Source organism: Sapajus apella, unplaced genomic scaffold (assembly GCF_009761245.1).
Source record: "Sapajus apella isolate SASKATOON/1434 unplaced genomic scaffold, GSC_monkey_1.0 scaffold2, whole genome shotgun sequence".
Taxonomy (NCBI): domain Eukaryota; kingdom Metazoa; phylum Chordata; class Mammalia; order Primates; family Cebidae; genus Sapajus; species Sapajus apella.
This window is the reverse complement of record NW_022436942.1, coordinates 3118981-3144833: the sequence shown is the minus strand read 5'-3', so window position 1 is coordinate 3144833 and position 25853 is coordinate 3118981. Positions and strand designations below refer to the sequence as shown.

Genomic DNA, 25853 nt, shown 5'->3' with positions numbered 1-25853 from the left:
TCAAGGGCAACTGAGCCGGGTTTACTTATATTTTAAAATGGATGCTGAGGCAGCATAAACTTAAAAGCACTCACTGTGCACTGTGCTGATCCATTTGGTTATTGTGAACTCTAAAATGAATAACCTTTTCCATGCCTGGAGAAAGTGCTGTCATGTGCCCGCCCCTGGCATCTCTAGGCATGAGAAGTAACAGCTTCTTTAGAGCCTTCACCAGGTAGAAGCAAATTTATTTTTTAATGTTGTTGGTAGGGTTATGACCTGGGAAGAAGAATATAGCAAGGCTGGAGTGGTAGAGAGGAGGGAAGAAAAGAGAAGAAAGATGCATATGCTGATAATAATGGCATTTGTGTGGAATGGTGGCATTCCAGCTAGAGTTAACTCAGGGCTGCTGCTACTGGAGAGATTGGGCCCATCAGGAATTGGCTTGTAATGAGGGCTACGGGGCCAGTTATACATTTCTATATGTTGCTTTCCATTCCTTTTCATTATTTCCATTTTTTATACCTCCCAAGTGGTCATTTTCTCATGCCACTCATGGCTCTCCAGCCTCTCTGTGCCTTCTTCCTCCCTTATCTTTTTTAAGGTATGATGTTCTAGGCTTAAAATCGCAAGCTAAATACTTCCCTTGTAAGTGCTCTTCTGTCAGATAGACATCAAAGAAGAATTCAGTCTAATAAGCATGTTCTTATGTTTCCATGGGGCATTAGAGTGATTTTACAAAACATAACTTGGAAGAAATGACTTGTTAGTGGTGTCGAGATTATTCTGAATCTGGGCTAATTTTTGAGATGAGCCTTGATTATTGAAAACATATCTCTTGGTTTTCTAAAACAGGTAATTTTACATAAGGATTTTGCTTTTTCTTGAATTACAATTATTACATAAAAGTCTTGTATTTCTACTGTGAACTTTGACAGGCCAAAATTTACTCAAATTGTTAATTTAGAAGTAAATGCCATCCTTTACTTATTCTGCAGAATATTGTACTCCCAAAAGATTTCCAATGCTGTTTTATGCACTATTGATTAACCCTGCTGGGTATGAGAGAAGTCTCTATTTCAAAGTAATAGAGCTTTAACATTGTATATAGTTAAGAAAAATATAATTGTCAATAAGCTATCTGGAGATGGACTTTGAATAAGAAGCTCAGCTGAGCGCCCTTGTAGCACTCAGTTTAAATTTGATGCTAAATGAAAAACTAAAGTTACTAGTTATATTCATTTAAAAAGTTTATCCTAAGGAAAAGACCTAATTCTTAATAAAGGATCAGTATTCTCATACCAAGAATTTTAACTTGATTCATAGCATGTTTTTTACTAGATGTGACTGAAATTTTAAAATATGAATTAGCATTTCTAATGTTCACTTAAAATTTTTGAATGTGCTGCTGCTCTTAGGTACATGGATTAAAAAACTAAAATGCCTTTATTTTCAGATGTTCTTATTAATATAAGTGTTTCTGACGATTTGCTTTGCTATTTATTTGTTCTTCCATAAAAATTAAGTTTACACTTTTTAAGTTAGAACTTTCACTTTCATACCCAGACCTAACTCTTGAACTCAAACTGTGTGCCAAGCCCTGTGCTAGGTAAGGTACAGTTTGAAAAGATATTATTTCATTCAATTTCTTACAAATGCCACTTGGAAAAATATGCATCTTGACATAAATCACACAGGAACTAGTAGACTAGGGATTTGAACCTTGGTGCATCTTGTTTCTACTAATCAACTTTGCCTCAAACAAAATGGCTTATTCCAGAAAGTATATTTTAATAGTGTGAATGTAACAAAAATGCAGGAAATCTCTAAGAAATTTTGCTTTGTATTTAAGACAGGAGTTAAAATTAATGTGTATGTTCAGAGATATTTTATTTAGGATTCTGTAGAAATAAAGCTGGATGTGATTTTCCAAAACTGAAGGAATAATTCATTGATGCTGAAAAAGGAACCAGAGCATCAGATGCTCATTTTCCTGGCCTGTGTTTTTCATAGATTCTTTGAATTAATTAATTATTTGCCATTTCTTAGCATGATTTAGCACCTCTTTTCTTTCTTTTGAAATGGCAAGTTTGTATACGTTATCTGATCATTGTTTACTAACAAAAATCAATTTCCAGGTAATTAAAGGTAAGATTTCTTAGGGTGGCTCGTGACATTTAAAAAAAAAACATTTATTTGGGTATGGTGAATCCTTTTGGAGAATCCTAGCCTTATTTATTCTTTAGTTTCTGTATTCAGCTAAATTTCAAATATGTGTTCCTAAATTACTAGATTTTTGACACTGTAAAAGTTATTTAAACTCTCTGATACTCACTTTTCTCATATTGAAATGAGGCTAATCATATCTAACTTGATGAATTATGTTGTGGGGAAGAAATGAAACATGGTACATGGTGCTTAGCATATAAGTACTTGTGCCATTTATTGCCATAGTTGCTGAATACTTAAGTGTGTAATATTTGAGTGTTAAATCGTTGGGCATGTTTGAATGCTGCCACTTGAGAGTAATGAAAAGTAGAAGAAAGAGCATGGACTTACTCAATTTAATAAAGAATATTCCTATTAGTTTTGGGGAAGCTTCTGGTCACAACATCTTTGGTAACTCACTAATATATATCCTTGCTTTATGTGTTTTTTTCTGTTTAAAGATAACTTATTTAATATATATTAAATATGAACATTTATATTTATATTTAGTGTACAGTAAATGTAAATATTGACAGGCCAAAACTTACCCAAATTATTAATTCAGAAATAAGTGCTATTCTTTAGTTATTCTGCAAAATACTGTACTCCCAAAAGATTTCCAATGCTGTTTTATGCATTGTTGATTAACACTACTAGGTATGAAAGAAGTCTGTATTTCAAAGTCAAAGACAGAGCTTTAACATTGTATATGGTTGAGAAAAATATAATTGTCAATAAACTATCTGGAGATGGGCTTTGAATAAGAAACTCAACTGAGTGCTTATTGATTCAATAACATTGAACCCACCCCAACAGCACTATAACTTGTGCCTAAACAAAGCTTACATATTTTTCCCCATGAGTCACATCACAGCCTTCTTGCCTCAGAAACCCTGAACAGCACTTCAGCACCTATGCTTGGGGGCCATTTTAAATGGTGAAATCCCACCAACAAAACTTGCCGAAAACATGGCACCACATAGACTGAGAAAAGACACATGTTGACAGTCTGAGAGCTGAAACACAAAAGCAGTGTCACCTTGTTCAGTCTCCGCTGGGAGCATGTGTGTCAGGCAGCCCAAAACTTTTTCACACTCTGTGCATATCTACAAATAACTCTGAAAGTACCACAAATACTGATTTTTGGGATTACAAACAAATTTTTTGCAACTAGGCAGATTCACAAATCCAGAATCTGCAAACAATAAAGACTGGCTCTAATTCCTTTAAGAAAGCATTGATCTTGAGTTAATGTTTCTACAAATGCAGATGCTCAATTCCAGGAGGACATTATGACAATAAATGGTTCTTAGCTAAAGAATACTTGTGCCCTAGTAGCATGTTAGTGAATAAGCTTCGTGCTTCATTGTAAAAATTAATTAAAATAATAGTGACTTGCATATGGAAACTTCATAATGAAAGCGATAACTATATTAAAACCTTTGCAGTAGAGCCTTTCTTCTATCCGTATCACTGTTTCCATGGAAAAATTTATTCCAAATTCCAATTGGAATGTCGTTTGCTTCCCAGATCTTTAATCTAAATAATGAACTATCCATCACGTGCACCTACAGTGTAGGACTTTCATTTTCCCCTCTAGTCTGGTTCTGGGGCTGGACATTGAACTGTTGGAGTTGATACAAAGGAAAGATCAGGGTTACAACCCCTGGGGGCTTCTGCTGGGAAGATGGAGAGATAGGCTGTCTTCAGATGACTTCGTGAATAATGCTGTGATTTTTTTTCGTCGTTTAAACTTGCTTTTTTACTTTTCTTTTTTTTTTTTTTTTTTTTTTTCAAACTTTAAGTTCTGGGTTATATGTGCAGGATGTGCAGGTTTGTTACCTAGGTAAATGTGTGCCATGGTGGTTTGCTACACAGATCAACCCATCACCTAGGTATTAAGCTCAGCAACCACTAGCTATTCTTCCTGTTACTCTTTCTCCCCACTCCACAACAAGCCCTAGTGTGTGTTGCCCCCTACCCCTGTGTTCAGCTCCCACTTATAAGTGAGAGCATGAGGTATTTGGTTTTCTGTTTCTGTATTAGTTTGCTCAGGATAATGGCTTCTAGCTCCATCCATGTCTTTGCAAAGGACATGATCTTGTTTTCTTTTTTATGGCTGCATAGTATTCCATGGTATACATGTACCACATTTTCTTTATCCAGTCTATCATTGATGGACATTTGGGTTGATTCCATGTCTTTGCTATTGTGAATAGTGCTGCAATGAGCATACATGTGTGTGTGTCTTTATAATAGAATGATTTATATTCCTTTGGGTGTATACCCAGTAATGGGATTGCTAGGTCAAATGGTATTTCCACATCTAGATCTTTGAGGAATTGCCACACTGTCTTCCACAATAGTTGAGCTAATTTACACTCTCACCAACAGTGTAAAAGTGTTTCTTTTTCTCCACAACCTTGCCAGCATCTGTTGTTTCTAGACTTTTTAATATCTCATTGTGGTTTGGATTTACATTTCTATAATGATCAGTGATGTTGAGCTTTTTTTTCATATGTTTGTTGACTGCATGTATGTCTTTTGAGAAGTGTTTCTTCGTGTACTTTATTCACTTTTAATGTTTTTTGTTCTTGTAAATTTGTTTAAACTCCTCATAGACTCTGGATATTAGACCTTTGTCAGATGGATAGATTGCAAAATTTTCTCCCATTCCTTAGGTTGTCTTTTGACTCTGATGATAGTTTCTTTTGCTGTGCAGAGGCTCTTTAGTCTCGTTGGATCCCATTTGTCATTTTTTGCTTTCATTGCAACTGATTTTTAACATTTTTGTCATGAAGTCTTTGCCCGTGTCCATGTCCTCAATGATATTGCCTAGATTTTCTTCTAGGGCTTTTATAGTTTTGGGGTTTACATTTAAGTCTTTAATCCATCTTGATTTAATTTTTGTATAAGGTGTAAGGAAGGGGTCCAGTTTCAGTTTTCTGCGTATGGCTAGCCAGTTCACCCAGCACCATTTATTAAATAGGGAATCCTTTCCCCATTGCTTGTTTTTGTCACGTTTGTTGAAGATCAATTGGTTGAAGGTGTGTGATCTCATTTCTGAGTTCTCTATTCTGTTCTAATTGGTCTATGTGTCTGTTTTTGTATCAGTACCATGCTGTTTTGGTTACTGTAGCCTTGTAGTATAGTTTGAAGTTGGGTAGCATGGTACCTCCAACTTTGTTCTTTTTTGCTTAGGATTTTCTTGGCTATTTGGGCTGTTTTTTGGTTCTTTATGAATTTTTAAATAGTTTATTCTAGTTTTGTGAAGAATGTCAGTGGTAGTTTAATGGGAATAGCACTAAATCTATAAATTACTTTGGGCAGTATGGCCATTTTCATGCTATTGATTCTTCCTATTCATGAACATGGAACGTTTTTCCATTTGTTTGTGTCCTCTTTGATTTTCTTTAACAATGGCTTGTCATTCCTCTTTCCTTCACTTCTCTTGTTAGCTGTATTCCTGGGTATTTTATTCTCTTTGTAACAATTGTGAATGGGAATTCGTTCATGATTTGGCTCTCTGCTTGCCTGTTGTTGGTATATAGGAATGCTGTTAATTTTTGCACATAAATTTTGTATTCTGAGACTTAGCTGAAGTTGCTTATCAGCTTAGGAAGCTTTTGGGCTGAGATGATGGGGCTTTGATCCCCAAGATATTGGACCATGTCATCTGCAAACAAAGACAATTTGACTTCCTCTCTTCCTATTTGAATATCCTTTACTTCTTTCTCTTGCCTGATTGCCCTGGCCTGAACTTCCAATACTATGTTGAATTAATGATTCAACATATGATTAAAAGTTCAAAGTGAAACAATGATAATTCAGATAGGAAAATATGTGGCAGTATGCCAAAGCCTAAAAAGGAATATAGAACGTCTATGAAATATCTAACATAGTCAGATTTATAGAGACAGAGAATAAAATGGAAGTGGTGAGAGAGAGTATCCTTGTCTTACACTCGTTTTTAACGGGAATGCCTCCAGCTTTTGTCCATTCACTATGATATTGGCTGTGGGTTTGTCATAGATGGCTGTTACTATTTTGAGGTATGTTCCTTCAGTACCTAGTTTATTGAGAGTTTTTAACATGAAGGGATGTTGAATTTTATCGAAGGCCTTTTCTGTGTTTATTGAGATAGTCATGGTTTTTGTCTTCAGTTCTGTTTATGTGATGAATCACATTATTGATTTGCCTGTGTTGAACCAACCTTGCATCCTGGGGTAAAGCTAACTTGATTGTGGTGGATACATTTTTGAAGTGCTGCTGGATTTGGTTTGCCAGTATTTTATTGAGGATTTTTACATGGATGAACATCAGGGATATTGACCTGAAGTTTTCTTTTTATATTGAATCTCTGCCAGGTTTTGGTATCAGAATGATGCTGAATGTCATGATTTTTAGCAAAGCAAGGGATGATTGTCAGTACAGGCCAAAACCTGATGGAAGCCATGTTCTCGTAGACATAAAATTGGGGGCATGATGGTCCATTGATCTGATCCATTAAGGCATTTCTTACCCTCCTTAAAGTTTCAGTTTGAAAGGTATTATTAGTGGTATTAAAACAAAAATGCAAATACCCATCTTCTTTGTGTGATGAGCCATACATGGTGGGAAGCCTGATTGACAAGATAAATATTCTGCACGTTTATATTACTAAGAAATTGTATTTATGTTCAGTGTTTTCTCATAAGATTCCTGTGTCCTGTAATATTTTAACAGATGTACATGTGTTGTATGTTTGTTTGTATTCATTTCATGATTAAAAGTTCAAAGTGAACCAGTGATAATTCAGATAGGAAAATATGTGGCAGTATGCTAAAGTCTAAAAAGGAATACAGAACTTCTGCGAGATATCTAAGGTAGTCAGATTTATAGAAACAGAGATTCAAATGGAAGTTGTCAGGGGCTGCAGACAGGCAAAACAGGCAGTTGGTTGTTGAAGGACTGTAAAGTTTCAGTTACACAGAATGAGTAAGTTCTGGAGATCTGCTGTCCAACATGATGCCTGTAGTCAATAATACTGTATCATGTCATTAAAAATGTGCTAAAAGGATAGATCTTAAGTGTTCTTCCACAATTGAAAAAAAAATAATGTTCCATAGGATTCTTTTAAATGACGGGTTTCTTGGTGACAGGGGGCTTTAATGAGATCTGTACGCTTTCTTGCTTGATTTTCCAAGTTTAAGATCTTTTAATGACTAATGAGATACTTTAAATAGACTTTAATCCAGCTTTAAAAATGTAATAATGCAGTATATTAATGTTTGGCCATTTTTGATACCTTAATGTTATCCCAAGAAAGAACAAAACATGTTCTATTTTCAGTAAATAGGGTGCCTTGCAGAAGAGGAAACAAGCCAGAACTTTTCTGTCTTCTTTCCTTAAATGTGCTCTAGATTGGGCAGCATATAAAACTCTCCTCTGAAATTTAGAGTCCACACCAGCCTATTAAAGTCTCAGAGAAGTCCAGCTGTAAAGGAACTTTTTAAACTTTATTTACTGGCTTTCTTACATTTCTTTAACTTTAGAAGACTTTTATTCCCAGGAACTTTAATATCTGACAGGCCCTCATAACTGAGGAGCACAGTTATGGAATCAGCTTGTCATTGCCAAGGTGACCCCTTCTTTCTTCATACAAAGGGTAATGAAACCTATACTGCATCGTAGACAGAGCACTAAAGCAACATGCTATGAGATTAATGTTCAGCCAGGCTTTTCTTGTTTTTAGGATGACAAAAAGGATGTGTGTACCTTCTCTGGAGAAAGTAATTAGGTTTATTCTCCTTCCTCTTGCGTGAGAGGTCACCTGACTCATCTACCTAGGTGACCAGCTGGCCTAGAACTGTCTTAGGTCTTTTAAGATAATGTGCAAGGAACTAAGCCACTGTTTGTAGTAACTACTATTTTACAAGAAAAGTTTATTAGTGTTTTAAAAATAAGCTTTTAGATAAGCTATTAATTCTGAAATACCAGTGCCGCTGTAAACCTAAAAACATATCCAGATGTTCTCTTAACTAAATCAATGTTTATTACATCTCATGAATTTTGACATCCGTTTGTTAAAACAACAAATACGTACGTGGGAAAACCACAAAACAATGGACAAACAAAAAAATCACATATTGTTTGGAGAATTTACATAGGAAGAGTTGAGTTTTTTTTAAAGCCCACAGGGAAAAGAATTGTGATCATTTTTAGCAGGCTAATAACATTCTTATCAATATAAGAAATAAAGAATATTTGATTTGACTATATGATAAAATAAAAATTTCTGCTTGGCATATAATTCAGCCAAATACAAAATCAAACACTGGGTAAACACAGCAAGTAGAACAAAAGTTACCTTTTTTGAATAGCTCTCATAATTTAAGAAAACTATCAAACCCGTTAAATGAGAAAAGGATCAGAAGTTTATACATCAGGAAATTTTTGGTCATCAAATGAATTATTTCCTTCAACTAAGATTTTTTTGCCCACCTGTTCTCATGCTGTGCCTGGTGTTGGCATTTCAACAGGGCAGACACTCTCCATCCTGTGGGGAGAGGGAGGCAAGGGACACATTAAAAACAGTTGTCAAGACATCTTACTAACTTAGTTTGCATTCCTGTGAGAGAATGAGAAGAGAGAGTGAACTAATAAAGGAAAAACTTTATTAGGCAGGCAAGTAGCAGTTTTGTTTTTGTTTTTTTTTTTTTTTAATCAGGAATGTGAACTGAGTAAAATACCTTGACAATTGTTCTTAAAAATTGTTAATACTGGCCGGGCGCGGTGGCTCAAGCCTGTAATCCCAGCACTTTGGGAGGCCGAGGCGGGTGGATCACGAGGTCAAGAGATCGAGACCATCCTGGTCAGCACGGTGAAACCCCGTCTCTACTAAAAAAATGCAAAAAATTAGCTGGGCATGGTGGCGCGTGCCTGTAATCCCAGCTACTCAGGAGGCTGAGGCAGGAGAATTGCCTGAACCCAGGAGGCGGAGGTTGCGGTGAGCCGAGATCGCGCCATTGCACTCCAGCCTGGGTAACAAGAGCGAAACTCCGTCCCAAAAAAAAAAAAAAAAAAAAAATTGTTAATACTCAGTATTGGCAAAGCATTGCACATTGGTTCAATTTTATTGATAATTTCTACAATGACAAACTTTATTTTAACTTTAGAAATTATCCTAATGAAATAATTCAAAATAAAAAACAGGACAGAAAAACAGTTCATATATTGAATAGGGCTTGGTAAGTAAATAAGAATTTTTAACCTAATGGAGCATGAGATCATAATTAAAATTAGTATGTAAATAGTGGTAACATGAAAGAGTGTCATGATAGGTGACTATAGTTGCATTTGTGTTTCTTAATTCATTTCTGTAAAGTAAGTAGGCCTGTGTACTGTAGTAAGATTATGATATATTAAAATTTGTTTTGTGTAATACTTACTAGAAGAAATGTTGATTCATTTTATTAAAAGTGATTTTTTGTCCTTTTTTTTTTTTTTTTTTTTTTTTTTTTTTTTAGCTAACTACACAGACTCAGCCTTGTCCACTCCGTGTTCCTGCAGCTAGAGACATGACCTAACACCCTGATGACCACTCTCAGGGCCCTTAGGTGACTGGTTGGTGCACCATGGAACTTAAAGTATGGGTGGATGGAGTTCAGAGGATTGTTTGTGGAGTCACTGAAGTCACAACTTGCCAGGAGGTTGTCATAGCCTTAGCTCAAGCAATAGGTAAGTGAACTCTGGGTATCTGAGGAAAGTACATTATGCTTCCTTTCGTTGTATGTGTTTGTTTTAAATACAGGTTTCTAATGGATTTTGTTCATTTGATTCCATAATAAGTCTCACAGGCACACTTGTACTTATTATAGTTTGTCTGTATTTAGGTAAATCTGTGATGATGCTTGTTCTCTGACACCCCCAGATTTTACTAACTCTTGAGTTAGCATCTGCACCGCCTTCTCCTCTCCTGTTGTTCAGCCTACACAATGACTTCCGAAACTAATGATGTTTTCTTGAGCCAAAATCTAGATTCTTAGTTCCCAGAATCCCTCATTAGGAAAAATCCCACCAATTGTTTATTTCTCTATACTTTTGGAAAATACAAAAAATGAAGTAACATCATTCTTCACTCGAAGGATAATGTATACTTTCAAAATCTTATTATTGGCCGGGCACAGTGGCTCACACCTATAATCCCAGCACTTTGGGAGGCCGAGGCAGGTAGATCACTTGAGGTCAGGAGTTTGAGACCAGCCTGGCAATCCCATCTTTAATAAAACTACAAAAATTAGCTGGGCATGGTGGTGCACACCTGCAATCCCAGCTACTATGGAGGCTGAGGAAGGAGAATTGCTTGAACCCAGGAGACGGAGGTTGCAGTGAGCCAAGATCATGCCACTGCACTCCAGCTTGGGTGACAGAGCGAAACTCAGTCTAAATAAATAAATAAAATCTTATTATACAGTGAAGATGAAGCACAGCTCTTGGCTTCATCTTATTCTCCTACCGTGTTGTACCTTTTCTTCTTATTTATTTTGAGCTTATCTTCATCATAGTTTATGTATGTTTAGTTGCCTTAAATGATGAGGGCGTAAACACCTCAATCAGTAAAACCAGTAATGTGGTTCAAAGTTTATGTTTGTGTCTTAAATCTTTCATTTAACAAACATGTATTAAGAGGAAGCTGTGTGGCCAGCACCATGCTAGGTGCTCAGGGCCTCTTTGTCTTTGAGCTCCTTATCAAAAGTTGATTTTATGTCTTGCCAGCTTATATTGGAAACATGTCAATTAGCCCAGCGCTGAAATGAGTCATACTGTTGTCAAGGCACTTTAGCATTTGGTAGAGATGATTGTGCCACCTGTGATGTGGCAGATGCACTGTTAGAGGTTGACAGTGCCCTATGCAAGACTTTCTTTTAATATTGACATCTTTTGATTTTTCCTTAAACACTATAGCACACTAATATATTGTAGCAATGCTGAAAATTCTGGGCTTTCACATCCAATGAAACTTTTTTGCATTTGGGAATAATATACACATAGACTTAAGTTTAATTATTGAAGAGGAGAAATTTAAGGCATTTAATCTTTTCATATTTTTTACTAGCTTATTTAGTAATTGTCCCTACTAAGAGTCTCACATAATTTATTTGAATTAAAATATACAGCTTTTTTTTTTCTTAGTGAAGAACAGGTTTATTAATTGTCAAACTTAGCTATCCTTGTTTGTCAAAGGCTTTCTGAGAATTAAGCCATGACAGTGCCTTAAAAAAAAAAAAAAATAGTTTTTACAAAAGTCAAAGTAGTTGAGTAATACTATAAGCTGCATCTGTCCATAATCACACTTTTTACACAGAATTTCAAGGGAAAATGCCCAGAGGTTCCACGTGTGTGTTTGCCCACTTGGACTACAGAGTATATTTATTTATGAACCAGCCAAAAAGACATTTTAACTAAATCTGTCCTTTCATTTTTACTTTCTCAATAACTCAATTCAAGAGCTGTTTTGAAAAGTCAACAAATATAAATGTTTTATGATATTCCTCCAAACTTGGCTAAACAACTCTTTCTGTATTGTAAATGCTTTGAATTCAGAATTCATCTAAAGATGACTCCACCGGCAAGTAGCCAAGAGCTGTGGATCCTGGTTTCTGTGGTGAGAGTTTATTAATTAGAGAAAAATGCCGCTTTGAAAAGTAACCCCAGAACTTTCAAGGCCTAACACAGTAAATGGCTATCTAGATTATTAGTAGAGCGTGGACTGATGAATGGAACCACAGGTGGCTGTCAAGAATGTATAGTGAAGCAAGTTGTAGCCTGGTTTCTTAGGTTTAAGTGCATCTCTTTGCCTCATGGGGGCACTACACACACACACACACACACACACACACACACACACTGTATTCTTGATTAGGAGTTGCTGGGTATTTCTGGATAGTCAAAATTATTTTTAGGAAACTGTAGAAACTCTCAAAATGACTTACTATGAAAACATGCACACAAGTTGTCAACCTGTAAATATATATATATGACAGCTAATGTTTTCTTTGTGCTACTAATCAATCAAATTGAATTAGAAAAGAGCCAAAAACAAGATAGTTTGATGAAAGATGTTGAATGTATCTAATACTGTAGGAAGAAATCTTTTCTACACTAATCTTTGACCACCTTTACAGATTAGATTTAGCTGATGGATATAGGATACTTGCTCAAATTATGACAGAATAACTAAAAGTGAAACCTTAGTTGAAACCTCTTCTTGGCATGAAGTGGTTAAACTACCCTGCAAGAGTGCACTGGGAGTTTGTCATTGTACCTTCTGAACTTTCTGAAACATTCCAAATTTAAATGTTCTACGTTGTTTCCCCTGTAAAATAGCTCTGAAGTGCATTTTTTTTCAGGGTCTAAACTGCTTCTCAAATCTAAGTGAAATAGAAAGCTTTTGACAGATCATCTATCTCAAATAGTGGAGAAAATGCATTTGCTTTTATAATATATCAAACCAAAAACATGACAAGGATGTATTTCTGCCCTCAGGTAGCTTAGAGCTTAACACAGAAATAAAAGTCTAGCTAACAAAACATGAGAGAGGAAAAAAGGAAAAGAAAGAAATCAAGGAAATTGAGGGAAGGGATTTCTGATCCATAATACTTTGATACCTGGTGTCATTGAGAAGACAAGGGAAGGAATATATATTTTATATCATCACACTTAACTCTTAGTTTCACATTTAAAATATCAATTTTAGAAATTTAAGAATAGATTTTCTATGTTTACAAAGTGGTATTATTTATTGTAGATTATCTTGAAATTTAGAAAACAGAAGGTAAGATAATCACTCATGATTCTACTTCCTAGCAATAAACAATGTTTTTTGTGTACCCATAGATGAGCTTTTAAAAAATTATACTCTTCATATGGTCTTTGTAGTTTTGAGACTCATTGTCTCATATTTCATTTATTGTATTATGAATTAATTTTCCACATATTAATTTACAATTTTAATATTTGTAACAATAGTCTAATTATTTTTTGTTTTAATGAGCTTCTGTATTTTCCACATCTGTAAAATATTATTTTAATGAACGTGAATACATGTTAATTCATTGCATGCATCAGTCAAGGTGAGTTAGATTGTGCTGCATCAACGAACAGTTTTCAGAATCTTCTGGTTTGTAGTGATAAGTGTTTTCTATTATTTTGGTTTGTATTTTTTTAAAGTAACCAGCACAATGCCCAGAAAATCATAGGTACTCTGTTACTGTTTTTATTATGTTTAGTAGGAGTGAGCTTATATAATTCTAAGTAGACAGTAATTCGACATGATATCCTTATCAACACACTGGGAAAATATACTGTGGATGATGTGACTATGGGTTGAATGCACAACTGGCTGACAGGTATATTCAGAGATAATTTTTTATTGTATCACTGTCATTCTGAGAAATACTATAGGGTAAGAGTCATTTTAGTAGTTTCACTCAGAACTTAAATAATGTAATAAAAAATAAATGTCATCAGAAAATTACTTTAAATTCTTTAAGTTCTTTATTTCTTCACTGATAAGATGAAGATGTAATATCTATACTGCTTAACTCACAGAACTAAGTAAGAGTATATACATAAAAGCATCAAAAGCATTTTACAGACTATAAGATAATAAAGTATAAGTTCTGTTACAGAGATCAACATTTACTGTAAGAATTCTAAGTCATTATGGAAAAAGTTAGCTGTATTTACTAGAGTTTGCATAAGCATCCTGGACTGTATAATATATTTTACAAAATTTTCATGAAAATGTTTACAGCCCAAGAAGCAAAGCATCTACTATCGGGAAAATTCGGTGCTATTGGATAGCTTATCCTACATAGATAAAGAATAAGTCAGGTGTTACGGACATCATTTCTCATATGTCCAGAAACTTGAAAATATGTGCCACTTCTTTGTCATGTTCTTTTGAATAATGTCCAGTATGCATCTTTGGAGTGAGGAGGATTTGATACTGAAGAGAGCATCAAATGTCAGTTAAAATGAAAACTTAGGAAGAGGATTGGTGATGAAGGTGTTTAGTAGAATCTGTATCTCTACAGCCTGGCACTGTTTCTGACAAATATGTGGTATTCAATATACATTTGTCAACTAAATAATAAGATGTAACTCTTAAATCATGATTTTGATTTATGACTATAAGGAGAAATTTCCTAAAATTATAAAAAATTGTTGGAGTATTAAAAAATGATTGAATTCAGGGCATAAATTTCTGGGTGACTCATGTTCGAGTTTTTGTGTGTATTTTAAAAAATTTTATATTACTTCATAGTTGTATATTCTGCTTTCTTAAATGAAAGTAAGCTGTTATCCTGTTTTCTTTTAATTTATGTCAGTCATTCAATAAGATTTCATTAATGCATTAAAATCTGTATGTCAGTTTCTTCAGTATAGAAATTTAATGATTCTTGGGGTTAGTCTCAATTGCTTCAATATTTAAAAGTATAATTAATTTTTTTTGTGTGACGGAGTTTTGTTGTTTGTTGCCCAGATGGTTGTGCAGTGGTGGGATCTCTGCTTGCTGCAGCTCTGCCTCCTGGGTTCAAGTGATTCTCCCATCTCAGCCTCCCGAGTAGCTGGGATTACAAGCACCTGCCACCATACCTGGCTAATTTTTGTGTTTTTTGTAGAGACGGGGTTTCACCATGTTGGCCAGGCTGGTCTCGAACTTCTGACGTCAGGTGATCTGCCCATCTCGGCCTCCCAAAGTGCTAGGAATACAAGCCTGAGCCACCACAGCTGGCCATAATTAATATTTTTTTACCTCACTAAATTGGATCAAAATTATTTGACAATGTCATACAGTCCTACAGTGCCAAATTCCATAGAAGATAGATAGGTAGATAGATAGATAGATAGATAGATATTCCTTTGTATTCATTTTAAGATTATATCAAAATAGCACACAAAGTATAACTAAATATATCCATGTAGTCAAATACACTAAAAGGAGTTTTGCAGGAGGAATCAAAATCTGTGTTAATGAAAGAAAGAAGATCTGTAGAGCGCTGCCAAGCTATAAGTATTAGAAACAGTGATTATGGAATTTAATTCCTATATAAAATATTTTAAACCCAATTTGTATAATAAAATCAAATCTATTAATTCATTTACCTTTTTTTAAAGGCTTTTTTTATATTGCTAAATGGATTTTTTTTGGCCTAATAGTACTAAATGTGCATTATTTCACAAAAAACAAATACTGGCAGTAAAAGCAATTCTAAATAATTTTCTACCAAGACATTCTCAGAGGGCAGCAGCTCCATTAAGCACTGGAAAATCAGATTTATTTTTAATTATGAATACATTTGGGCCTTTAAAATTTTTTGTTTAGTTCATGTAATGTGATGATTCAGCTTTTCTTTTAAAGATACTCATTGGCCTGATAGAATTGGAAAGGACTCTGCCGGTTTAGCTAACCCCTCCTATTAGTGAAGGAAGACACAGAGGTTTAGAGAAGAGTAAGATTTCTAAAAGCCATTGATAGGCAGCAGAGCCAAAAGCACAAAATGCTGTGACCTTGGAAGCAGTTTGTACGCATGGGACAGTTTTAACATTGCTGATGTGTGATATGGTTTTTCTTTGGGGGCAATTAGAGTAATTTTTAACCCCAAAATCACTGGAAACATTTTTTATTTCAAGAAGCTAATCTAATGTGCTAAGTTTTTTTTGTTTTTTGTTTTCGTCCTCCTTATTAGCCTGCGCATTTTTATAAACATAACTAGTATTGCATAGTACTTTTCAATTTCACAAACATTTTATATTTTACATTCTCACTTGACTCTCAGAACAACCTTGTCAGATAAGGAAATGCTACTGTTAACAGATGAGGAAACTGAGGCTAATTTAATTTGTTTAGATCATGTAAGCACAGTAGGTAGCAGAACCACATTTGGACCCAAACCTTTCTACTCCAGAACCCTTGTCCTGTCTACTCTGTCTAGCTTTATACAGTTGGAAGTTGCCACTCTCAAGATGTGCACTACTATGCCTGGCTAATTTTTTCATATTTTATTTGTAGAGACAGGATTTCGCCATGTTTCCCAGGCTGGTCTCGAACTCCTGGGCTCAAGAAATCTGCCCACCTTGCCTCCCAAAACACTGGGATTACAGGCATGAGCACTGCACCCAGCCCATTGGTTTGTTTTTAATAATATTTTGCTTTGAGTTTTTTTTAAAAGAATCTTTGATACTATCCTATTATTATCAAAACTGAACAAGTCTTCTCTTCCAGCCCCTCTTTTTATATGAATTGTGTTTTGAAGGGTTTTTTTTCATTGAGCTGATTTTTTATTTGCCATGTGTGTCCAGGAAGATGCCAGCTGTGTGAGCAATGGGTTGGCAGAGCACTCAGGTGGAGACGGAGAGGAGGCCTAGGCAGCTCCTGTGGCTGAGTCACAGGTTCTCCATTGGTCCCCATGTCTCCTTGTAGGAGAAGAAATGGAGCCTCCAGCCCTCCCAAGTTCTGATACAGAAAAAATAGCTGAGGGATTTGTACAGTGGAAGTGTATCTGAGTTTTGAAGTTCCACTTAGTTCCAGGGCCAGCTCCTCATACTTCACATGGCGATTCTGTTGTCCTTTGTTTCAGCTGGAGAACAAACTTTGTTCAGTCTTGCCCCAAATGAGAAGTTCTAGGCAGTCAGGTATTTGGCAAGGTTTAAAATATAAAGTTGAATTTCTAAGCAAGTTTGAAGAGTATGTGCAATACACATCTTCTGATTTTGTGTTGTTCCATGTCTTGAGGGGCTTGGTATCTTCAAGTGAAGGTTTTAAAGGCAACCTGGACTAGACTATAAAACTTGACCCTCTGATGCTAATAAAAAATACACAATCATCCAATGGTGTTCTTACTCCATTTTTTCACTGTTCCAGTATCCCATTTTGAGAATTTATCCTTACCTTTTTTACCTAGGTCGAACTGGAAAGTACACCCTTATAGAGAAATGGAGAGATACTGAAAGACACTTAGCACCTCATGAAAATCCTATCATATCCTTAAACAAATGGGGGCAATATGCTAGTGATGTGCAGCTCATTCTACGACGAACCGGGCCATCTCTCAGTGAGCGACCCACTTCAGACAGTGTGGCTCGAATTCCTGAAAGAACTTTATACAGGCAGAGTCTGCCCCCGTTAGCTAAACTGAGGCCTCAAATTGACAAATCAATCAAAAGGAGAGAGCCTAAAAGGAAATCATTAACATTTACAGGAGGTGCCAAAGGATTAATGGACATTTTTGGAAAAGGTAAAGAAACTGAGTTTAAGCAAAAGGTGCTGAATAACTGCAAAACAACAGCAGATGAGTTGAAGAAGCTGATCCGTCTGCAGACAGAGAAGCTTCAGTCCATTGAGAAACAGCTGGAATCTAATGAAATAGAAATACGATTTTGGGAGCAAAAGTATAATTCCAACCTTGAAGAGGAAATTGTCCGTCTAGAGCAAAAGATCAAAAGAAACGATGTAGAAATCGAGGAGGAAGAATTTTGGGAAAATGAATTACAGATTGAACAGGAAAATGAAAAACAGCTGAAGGATCAACTTCAAGAAATAAGACAGAAAATAACAGAATGTGAAAACAAATTAAAGGACTATTTGGCACAGATCCAGACTATGGAAAGTGGTCTGGAAGCAGAAAAATTGCAACGGGAAGTTCAGGAGGCACAGGTCAATGAGGAAGAGGTTAAAGGAAAGATCGGTAAGGTCAAAGGGGAAATTGACATTCAAGGCCAGCAGAGTCTGAGGTTGGAGAATGGCATTAAAGCTGTGGAAAGATCTCTTGGACAAGCCACCAAACGCTTACAGGTAAGGACACTTGGCCCATTTAAAAGAATATCTTCTTGGAATCTCCTTTTCATAATTGTCCATTTTTCCTTATATTCAAAGAATTAGAAACCCAGCCTTGTTTAAAAGTTTTGTTGAATTCTTGTGACTTGTATCTGAGTGAGCTTAGATGTAAGATCAGAATAAAGATGAGAGCAATAGCCACACGGATCCTTCTCCATGGATGAGCTTTTTCTTAACTGTGGCTGTTGTAGCATTAGATAATGGGATGTAATGGACACTAATGAAGAGATAGTAAATCTCACCTTCTCCTTTCAGAGATAGGGAAACCAGAGCCAAAAGAGCTGTCCACTGATTGGTTGGCCAGGATAGTTGTGGCTAGCTGACTGCTTACCTATCACTTCTCCATGTTGCCAGCCAATCCCAGCTTCTTTCCTGACACGTAAACTGACCCCAGCCCTTCTCCCCTCTCCACAGTACTCTCCTTTGCTTTCCTGAGAGGGGCACAGAGATTTCTCTGATTTTCCTCCTTTCTAATTCACGTACAAGAAAATTTCTATTTTGCCACGTAACTACTCAACTTACATTTCTTTGCCCATTTTTGAAACCCTGTGATTGTGTTGCAGAAATTGCAAAGATGTATCAATCAGATGAGATGAGAAAGACACATAATTGATTATAATATGGCCGTTTATATTTAAATTATGATTAATAAGGTAATTAAAAATATTAAGTAATTTAAAATTCTGGTTTTAGTCAAACATGGTCACATTTCAAGTGCCCTGTAGCACATCTGGCTGCTCTGCTGGCCATGTAGACACACAAGATTTCCACCATTAGAGGAAGTTCTGTTGGACTGTGCTGGTTTAGAGCTTACTATTCAAAGTGTAGTCCATGCCAGGCAGCTTCAGTGTACACTTGTAAGAAGTTCAGAACCTACATTGAAACAAGATGCCGAAGCAGTACCTGTGTACAGTGAGGTTTGAGAAGAGCTGCTTTAGAACATCAGCAGTTCCACAATCAGAGAAAGCTGAGGTCTTAGGAAGAACTGATGTGATCTCCCTTCTCTGTCACTATCTGTAGTAAGAGATAAAACTACCACCAAAATTTTGAAGATCAAGAATTTCTCATGCCATAGAAGGTTGTCAGCCTCTGATTTGTCAGTATTTTACTATTGGGATTCATTTTAACCTTTAACAAAGGTACAAGTGGAAGTTGTGTTGCTTTTGATGTCACTTACAGGAAACACCAACTTATCACAGTCATTACTAGTAAATCCCTCTACCCACTGAAAAATGTCTGATAATCAAATATTGATATATCCCCAAGGACCCCCTACACCCAAATAAGTAAAGAAAACAACTGTTCACTTCTAATCTCTTCCCAACCCCTACCAAATCCTTGAGACCCACCCAGCCTGGGTAGAGCCAGGATACTTTTATATACAGTAGAGGAAAGAAAGAAATGAAAACTGTTTAAATAATAGAATGCCCTTCCTTGCTTTTACAGCTTTTCAACTGTCCAAACTTGATCTCCTCCTTTAGGGCTCTGTGGTTCTAAGATCTTTGTCAAGGATTAAAAATCCCATAGTAAGAATCTTGTGGGAATCTTGCTTTCCTCATGCTATAAGATAAATCTCAATAATGTATCCAAGAAAATTGAAACAGCTTACAAAAAACCAGAATTCTAAATTCATGGACCAAGTTACAATTAACTTTGTAGTCATATGTTAATATGAACTGATTAATATGTAAATTTATGATCACTTTAGCAAGATTGCTGTAACACAGAGATGGGTAAAAACCTGTGGGGTTTTTTTCTTTTATGTTCTAACGAGTTTATAGGCTGAGAAACTGGTTTTTGTTTTTGTTTTTAATGAAAGTTTATAGAAATATATTTATTTCATAAGGGTGCATAATGGTTTCCCAGAGGAAAGCATCACATTTAAGAGGACAGGCTAAAGAAACTATTGTTTTCCTTAGCTTATTTCTTGGCCTACCACAGAGCGAAAGTGACCTCTTTAGCCCATTGTATCAATATAAACCAGATTTGTTAAATGTGCTTTTATGAAAGCAGATATCCCACATTTAACCCCTGTAGCAGATAGATTGTCACTGTCTTGCACTGTCCAATAGTGAATCCTCAAATTTAAAATAATAATAATTTCCATCTAGGACAAAGAACAAGAACTGGAGCAGTTGACTAAGGAGCTGCGGCAAGTCAATCTCCAGCAATTCATCCAGCAGACAGGGACAAAAGTTACTGTTTTGCCAGCGGAGCCCATTGAAATAGAGGCCTCACATGCAGACATTGAAAGGGGTGAGATGTTGCTAAATATGGTTTATTTTCCCTTTATTCTCACTGCTTAATTTTTTTGTTTTTGTTTTTGTTTTTTGAGACAGTGTCTCACTCTGTCGCCCAGGCTGGAATGCCAGTGGTATAACCACAGCTTACTGCAGCCTCAGCCTCCTGGGCTCAGGTGATCCTCCTACCTCAGCCTCCTGAGAAGCCAGGGCTACAGGTGCATGCCGCCACACTTGGCTGATTTTCTTTTCTTGTATTTTTTGTAGAAATGGGGTTTCACCATGTTGCCCAGACTGGTCTCAAATTCCTGAGCTCGAGCGATCTGCCTCCCTCAGCTTCCCAAAGTCCTGGAATCACGGGCATGAACCAGCATCCCTGGCCATCTGCTTAACTTTGAATAAACTGCCTGTATTCAGTTAAAATATTACCCCAGCATTTATAGATAATTTTTAAGTGGGACACTTAAAGATTCTTTTTTTTTTTTTTTTTTTTTACATATTTCCCATTTTGGGAGGAAAACCAGTACATTTAGGTTATTTATTTACTTAGGTGAGCATGTAATCACCAGATGTCATATCATTAGTTTTAAACTGCTTTATTAAAAATTTTTTTTCTGAAGTATATATGAGTCATAGTCTGTTAATTTGAATTTTTGCTTCCCTCTTTATGTTCCTTATGCCCCTTCTTTCCTTCCATTTCTTCTAAAAGTTATTATTAATTTGTGCTGTTATTTAAAAGACAGTTCCAAGTCTGTATATGCATATGGTGTGAACAACCAAGAAAAAGAAGCAAAAATATTCACCTTTTGTAAAGATCATTTCACTGTTCAAATCACCAAAAACTAATTTATCAAATAGACTTCAACCTGAGAGGGTTTTAGCCTTTCCTCCCAGCCCAGGGCACACAGAGGGTTGCAGTTATTGCTCTATGTGGTTTTCTCTTTCGGGTTCTTCGGGGCAGGAAGGAGTCTAATTTTTTATATTGCTAAGTACTCCAAGTTGACGAGCTCATCAAGTGGCTTTCTTTGTTTCCTGTTTAGAGGCAGCATTCCAGTCTGGGTCCCTGAAGCGACCTGGTTCATCTCGGCAGCTCCCCAGTAATCTCCGCATTCTGCAGAATCCTATCTCATCTGGTTTTAATCCTGAAGGCATATATGTATGACATTACCTGTCTTTAGGGGGGAGACCCAACAGAGGTACCAAGGACAGTAAACTTCCTTTTTGATTTGTGCCAATGATGAACAGAGGATCTATCCCACAAGCCGCTCTATGTTTTTTCTCTTCTAAATTGCATACCATTTGGAGCCATACCCTGTGCACTGATGCTAAAGAACAAAGAAACTGTGTTTTGACACATCAACAGTGTTGATATTTTTGTCCAGCAGCTGTAATGCAAAGCCTTCCTTTTTTGTAGCATTTTGAGAGCTTTAGGAAAGTATTATATAGTGTGTACGTAAATAAACCGTTGACTTAAGTAAGAATGAAGAGAAATTTGTGACTGGCTTAGTTAATTTATTTCATGGAATCAACTGATGTATGAATGTCGATGTTTTAATATTTTTTATTAAGACTTATTCTGTGACAGACTTATGTTACATATTATGTGATTATGACTATGTGCATGTTGCCAGACTCCATCCATGCATTGCTGATTTACACTACACAAGTGTCCTAGGGTGCTCCACCATCGAAACTAACTCCAGAAGAACCCACTTGCATTCATTTTGTGAAACTGTCCTAGCCATTGCTTAATTAGGTGAAATAATTCAGGGGTTTTTAAAATCTGGAATTTAGTCTTTCCATTACAATATTTCTAAATATATGTGTGGCCACATAGCATAACAGAAATTTTTCATGAGGTAAATTGTATGTATAAAACATTTGCAATATTTCAGACACTGTTGAACAAAAATGTAATTGTTAAGTATGTATCCATACAAGCATGGGGTTTCCTGATACATTATGTCTTTTGTTTCTGCCCTGCCTTATCATTTACACTCCTGGACCTTCAGAACTGATTTAGCATGTAAGTTATAGATATCTGAGGGCTGGATTGGTCCAATTCAGGAACATTGCTTTTTAAGTGATGTATTTTAAAATAACCCGCTTCATATGTATGATCTATTGGTGTACACACCATGGGTAAGTTATTCCTCACACATAATTTACTCTGTATATTATGGACCATTGTGGTTTCTTCCAGTCACTTAGATGGAAAGGAGATTAAACTTAGGTACGTTTTAGCAAGGAAATAAAGTCAAATTCAGTATATGTTTTTATTTTTAGGCTTGACTTTTACCAGACACTAATCTCCATTTGTACATATGTTGTTTTATTTGTAAAACCAAAAATGAATCAACACCTTTTTCATGAGTAGTGACTTAAGATTTACAAGTAATATTTAGACAGATTGATTCAGACACCACTTAGCCATTCTTACATTCCCTCTGTTCAGATTTGGTACAGTATAATTAAGACTTTAATCTGAAATTTAAAGTAGTTTTAATTCTGAAGAAATTACATCCTCTATATTATTTACATGCAACAAAATAAAAGTGGATTGATATGGTAATGCTTGGTAACAATAGAGATATGTCTTATGCATGAAGGCAACTTTGGATGTTTTAACACATTTGACTTATTTTTGGTTTAGTGAATGCTGAGAATGCTGCTCTACTTAGGTTTCTTATGAAAAATTTTAAGAATGACTATGAGACTGTATAGAAGCTTCTAGAGAACTGAAAGTAATAATGCAGAGTTGCCTTTCTAGTGCAGCTTAGCGGCGGACCTCAACTGAAGATACGATTTTCTTTGGGTTCTTGGAGTTATCAAATTTATCTTGCCATTATATTACTTTGCAAATAAGAAGTAAATGATTCTTACCCAAATAACTACAACCTGTACACATTTGTTCACAATTTATAATAGTTATTTTCTATCTACCTATATTTAAAATTAGGATAATTAAAAATTAAAATAATTTATAGCTTTTGTGACAGTAATGATTTACATATGCTCAATATATGCCTTATTTTTTAAAAAGTCATTCTATATGAAGTAATTTTGTTGTTGTTCAGAGAAATCGAGATCTTATTCACAAAGAAAAACATTTTATAAATTGATCATATTTTATTTAAATCAAAATGTTAAACTGGAGACAGTATTAAACTTTGTAATTAGAAATTGCAGAGATGCCTTGGCATACCATGAAAAACACAGTCAATATCTGACTAATTATGAATTGTTATCAGAATTAACCTAATTACTTTAAAGAAGGACAAGCAGCATCCTAGCAACTTGTAGTAGTCCTGGGTTCCCAGCATAGTATCACAGTTAGCCTCTCTGACAACTTCATTAGAATTTCCAAGCTGCCAAATAATCTTCATAGACATAATTACAAGTTAAAAATAATTTCCTAGATGAGGAAAGTATAGAAATGTGAATATGATGAGTACATTAATAAGCTATACTTTTTAATTAGTTATATTACTTCTGGAAGCACATATCTAAGGAATATTTTCTAAGTCTCAGAGGGAAAAAACTCATTTTCATAGAAACATCTGAAGATATTTTAGTATATTTATGATCATTTTTATCTATTGCAGATACAAATGAGTTAATAAGTGCCATATCTTGGATACATTTTGGAGGGGTAGTGGGCAATGGTATACAAAAATACCAAATACAAAATTTTCCTCTGGAGGAATATTCAGGTTCTAAATACTAAATTAGATTACAATGTTTTGTGTTTTTTTTAAAAAAAATCATAATGCAACTTGTTTTATTGTGATTTTCTACAATTATTAGATACATTTAAAGATCTTTTTATCTTACCAAGAAATAATTTAGAATAGCATTGGTATGTTTTGACTTTTTGCGTGTCTGTCATCTTCAGAGAATGGCCCATAGTGTGTTGCCTATGGACATAGTATCCATAGTCCTTTTGTTGTCCTTCTGAGATATTTGGGTTTGATAACATTTGGTTTTTTGTCTTGATGCACAGGGGCTTTTTATAATATGAGACTTCAACTGGTATTAATAGGAGTTACCCACTGAATTCTCCCAGTCATCGATGAGCAATCATCAATTCCTATAGTCAATTCCTTCAAATTAGTCATAATCAAGAGCTACAGCAAGACTGACAGAGTAAAAACTATATAAATACAGTAAAAAAAAAACAAAAAACAAAACAACAATTTCTGGTGTGAAATGTGAAGTATAGCAATATGTAACAAGAACATGTAAGCACTTGCTTCCACAGCATAAATGTAATTTACACCTGCATTAAAGGATAATTTTCTCTGTGAATAAGAGCAAAATGGTTTTTAGAGAAACAAACTGTTCATTTGAAGCCATTTCTGTGAACATCTTCCAAGATAGAACTGTAATCAATTGAGGAAATAACACAGAAAAGACAAAAACTTTTGATTTCAGGCATGCCAAGTGTGTGGGCAGATGGACAGTTCCCGTTGTGCATTGCCTTTTATAAATTGAGCCTTAATTTATATGTAAATAACAATGCTGTGTTCACATCCCTCTTCTACGTAAAGTTGTCTTTATTGGTTTATATTGTATTAAAATTAGCTCATAAGTATTACTTTTATATTATGTTCATTTTTTTAAGTTGCATGTTTATACTATTTGCTACAGTATTTTGAAGTTTGGGGTGAAGGCCATCAGCTGTATCAAAAAGACAAAACAATCACTATTTATTCAGTATTGCTGCTTTACATCTCCAGAATAAGCTTTCGATGCCAGGACAGTGACTGCCTGAAAGCTGCAGGAGCTCTTTTCAATGCATTTTATATATTTTTAGAAACCAAATAAATGTAGAAAACTATTTAGTATACTAATTATATTAAACCAGCAGAAATATAAAGGCAATAAAGTATATACATATATATGGGGGGAGGGGGAAGATTAAAAATAGATTTACAGCCAGACATGGTGATAGCCCTAAATGTATTTCTCAACATGTTTTTCTTTATTGACCCTAGGAGGATTTGAGTTGCTGCAGCTTTAAACAGAAAATTGCCATGTTCACTAATTGTGAGCACATAAATATGCTTTTAGTACTGCTTTGCTTATGTACAAATAAATCTGTAATATATATTATATGTAATTATTCTTTTCTTTTACTTTCATTTTAAATGTGTATTTTCTGATTATTATGAGCTGTAAAACAAAGAATCAATATTGGTTATTCTCCCAGATAATAAATTTTCAGGATTCATTGGGACATTACAGTTGTCAGTTTGTTTTTTACGTCCTTTATATTTTTAAATACAATTTTATTTCCTTTAAAAGATGTCAGAGAGAATAGGGGCACATATCACTACACAAAATTACATTTTTCATGTATACTTAAAGAATCATCTATTGCTTAAAAGGTAGCTTCATCAAAGTAAAACAATTAAGAAACTATGCCTTTTATTTCAAAAGTGAAAGAAAAACATCTTAATGAATCTCTGTATTCCCAGATCTCCCTAAAACCATAAGTGAGAGGAAGAAAACTAACCTTTTAGTCCCTACTGTGTGCCAAG

General features: G+C 35.2%; 1 protein-coding gene across 4 annotated transcripts in view; it reads left to right on the top strand.

Annotated features, from left to right (window-relative positions):
- RASSF8 (Ras association domain family member 8) overlaps positions 1-25548 on the top strand; it is a 108933-nt gene extending 83385 nt beyond the window's left edge. For all 4 annotated transcript variants that reach the window (XM_032287085.1, XM_032287076.1, XM_032287068.1 and 1 more), the window contains 4 exons: positions 9696-9906; positions 17139-18028; positions 20182-20326; positions 21351-25548. In XM_032287085.1, the coding sequence (XP_032142976.1) occupies positions 9804-9906; positions 17139-18028; positions 20182-20326; positions 21351-21472 (1260 nt within the window). In that variant the 5' untranslated portion in view covers positions 9696-9803 and the 3' untranslated portion in view covers positions 21473-25548. The remainder of the gene's footprint in view (positions 1-9695; positions 9907-17138; positions 18029-20181; positions 20327-21350) is intronic.
- The last annotated feature ends 305 nt before the right edge of the window (positions 25549-25853 follow it).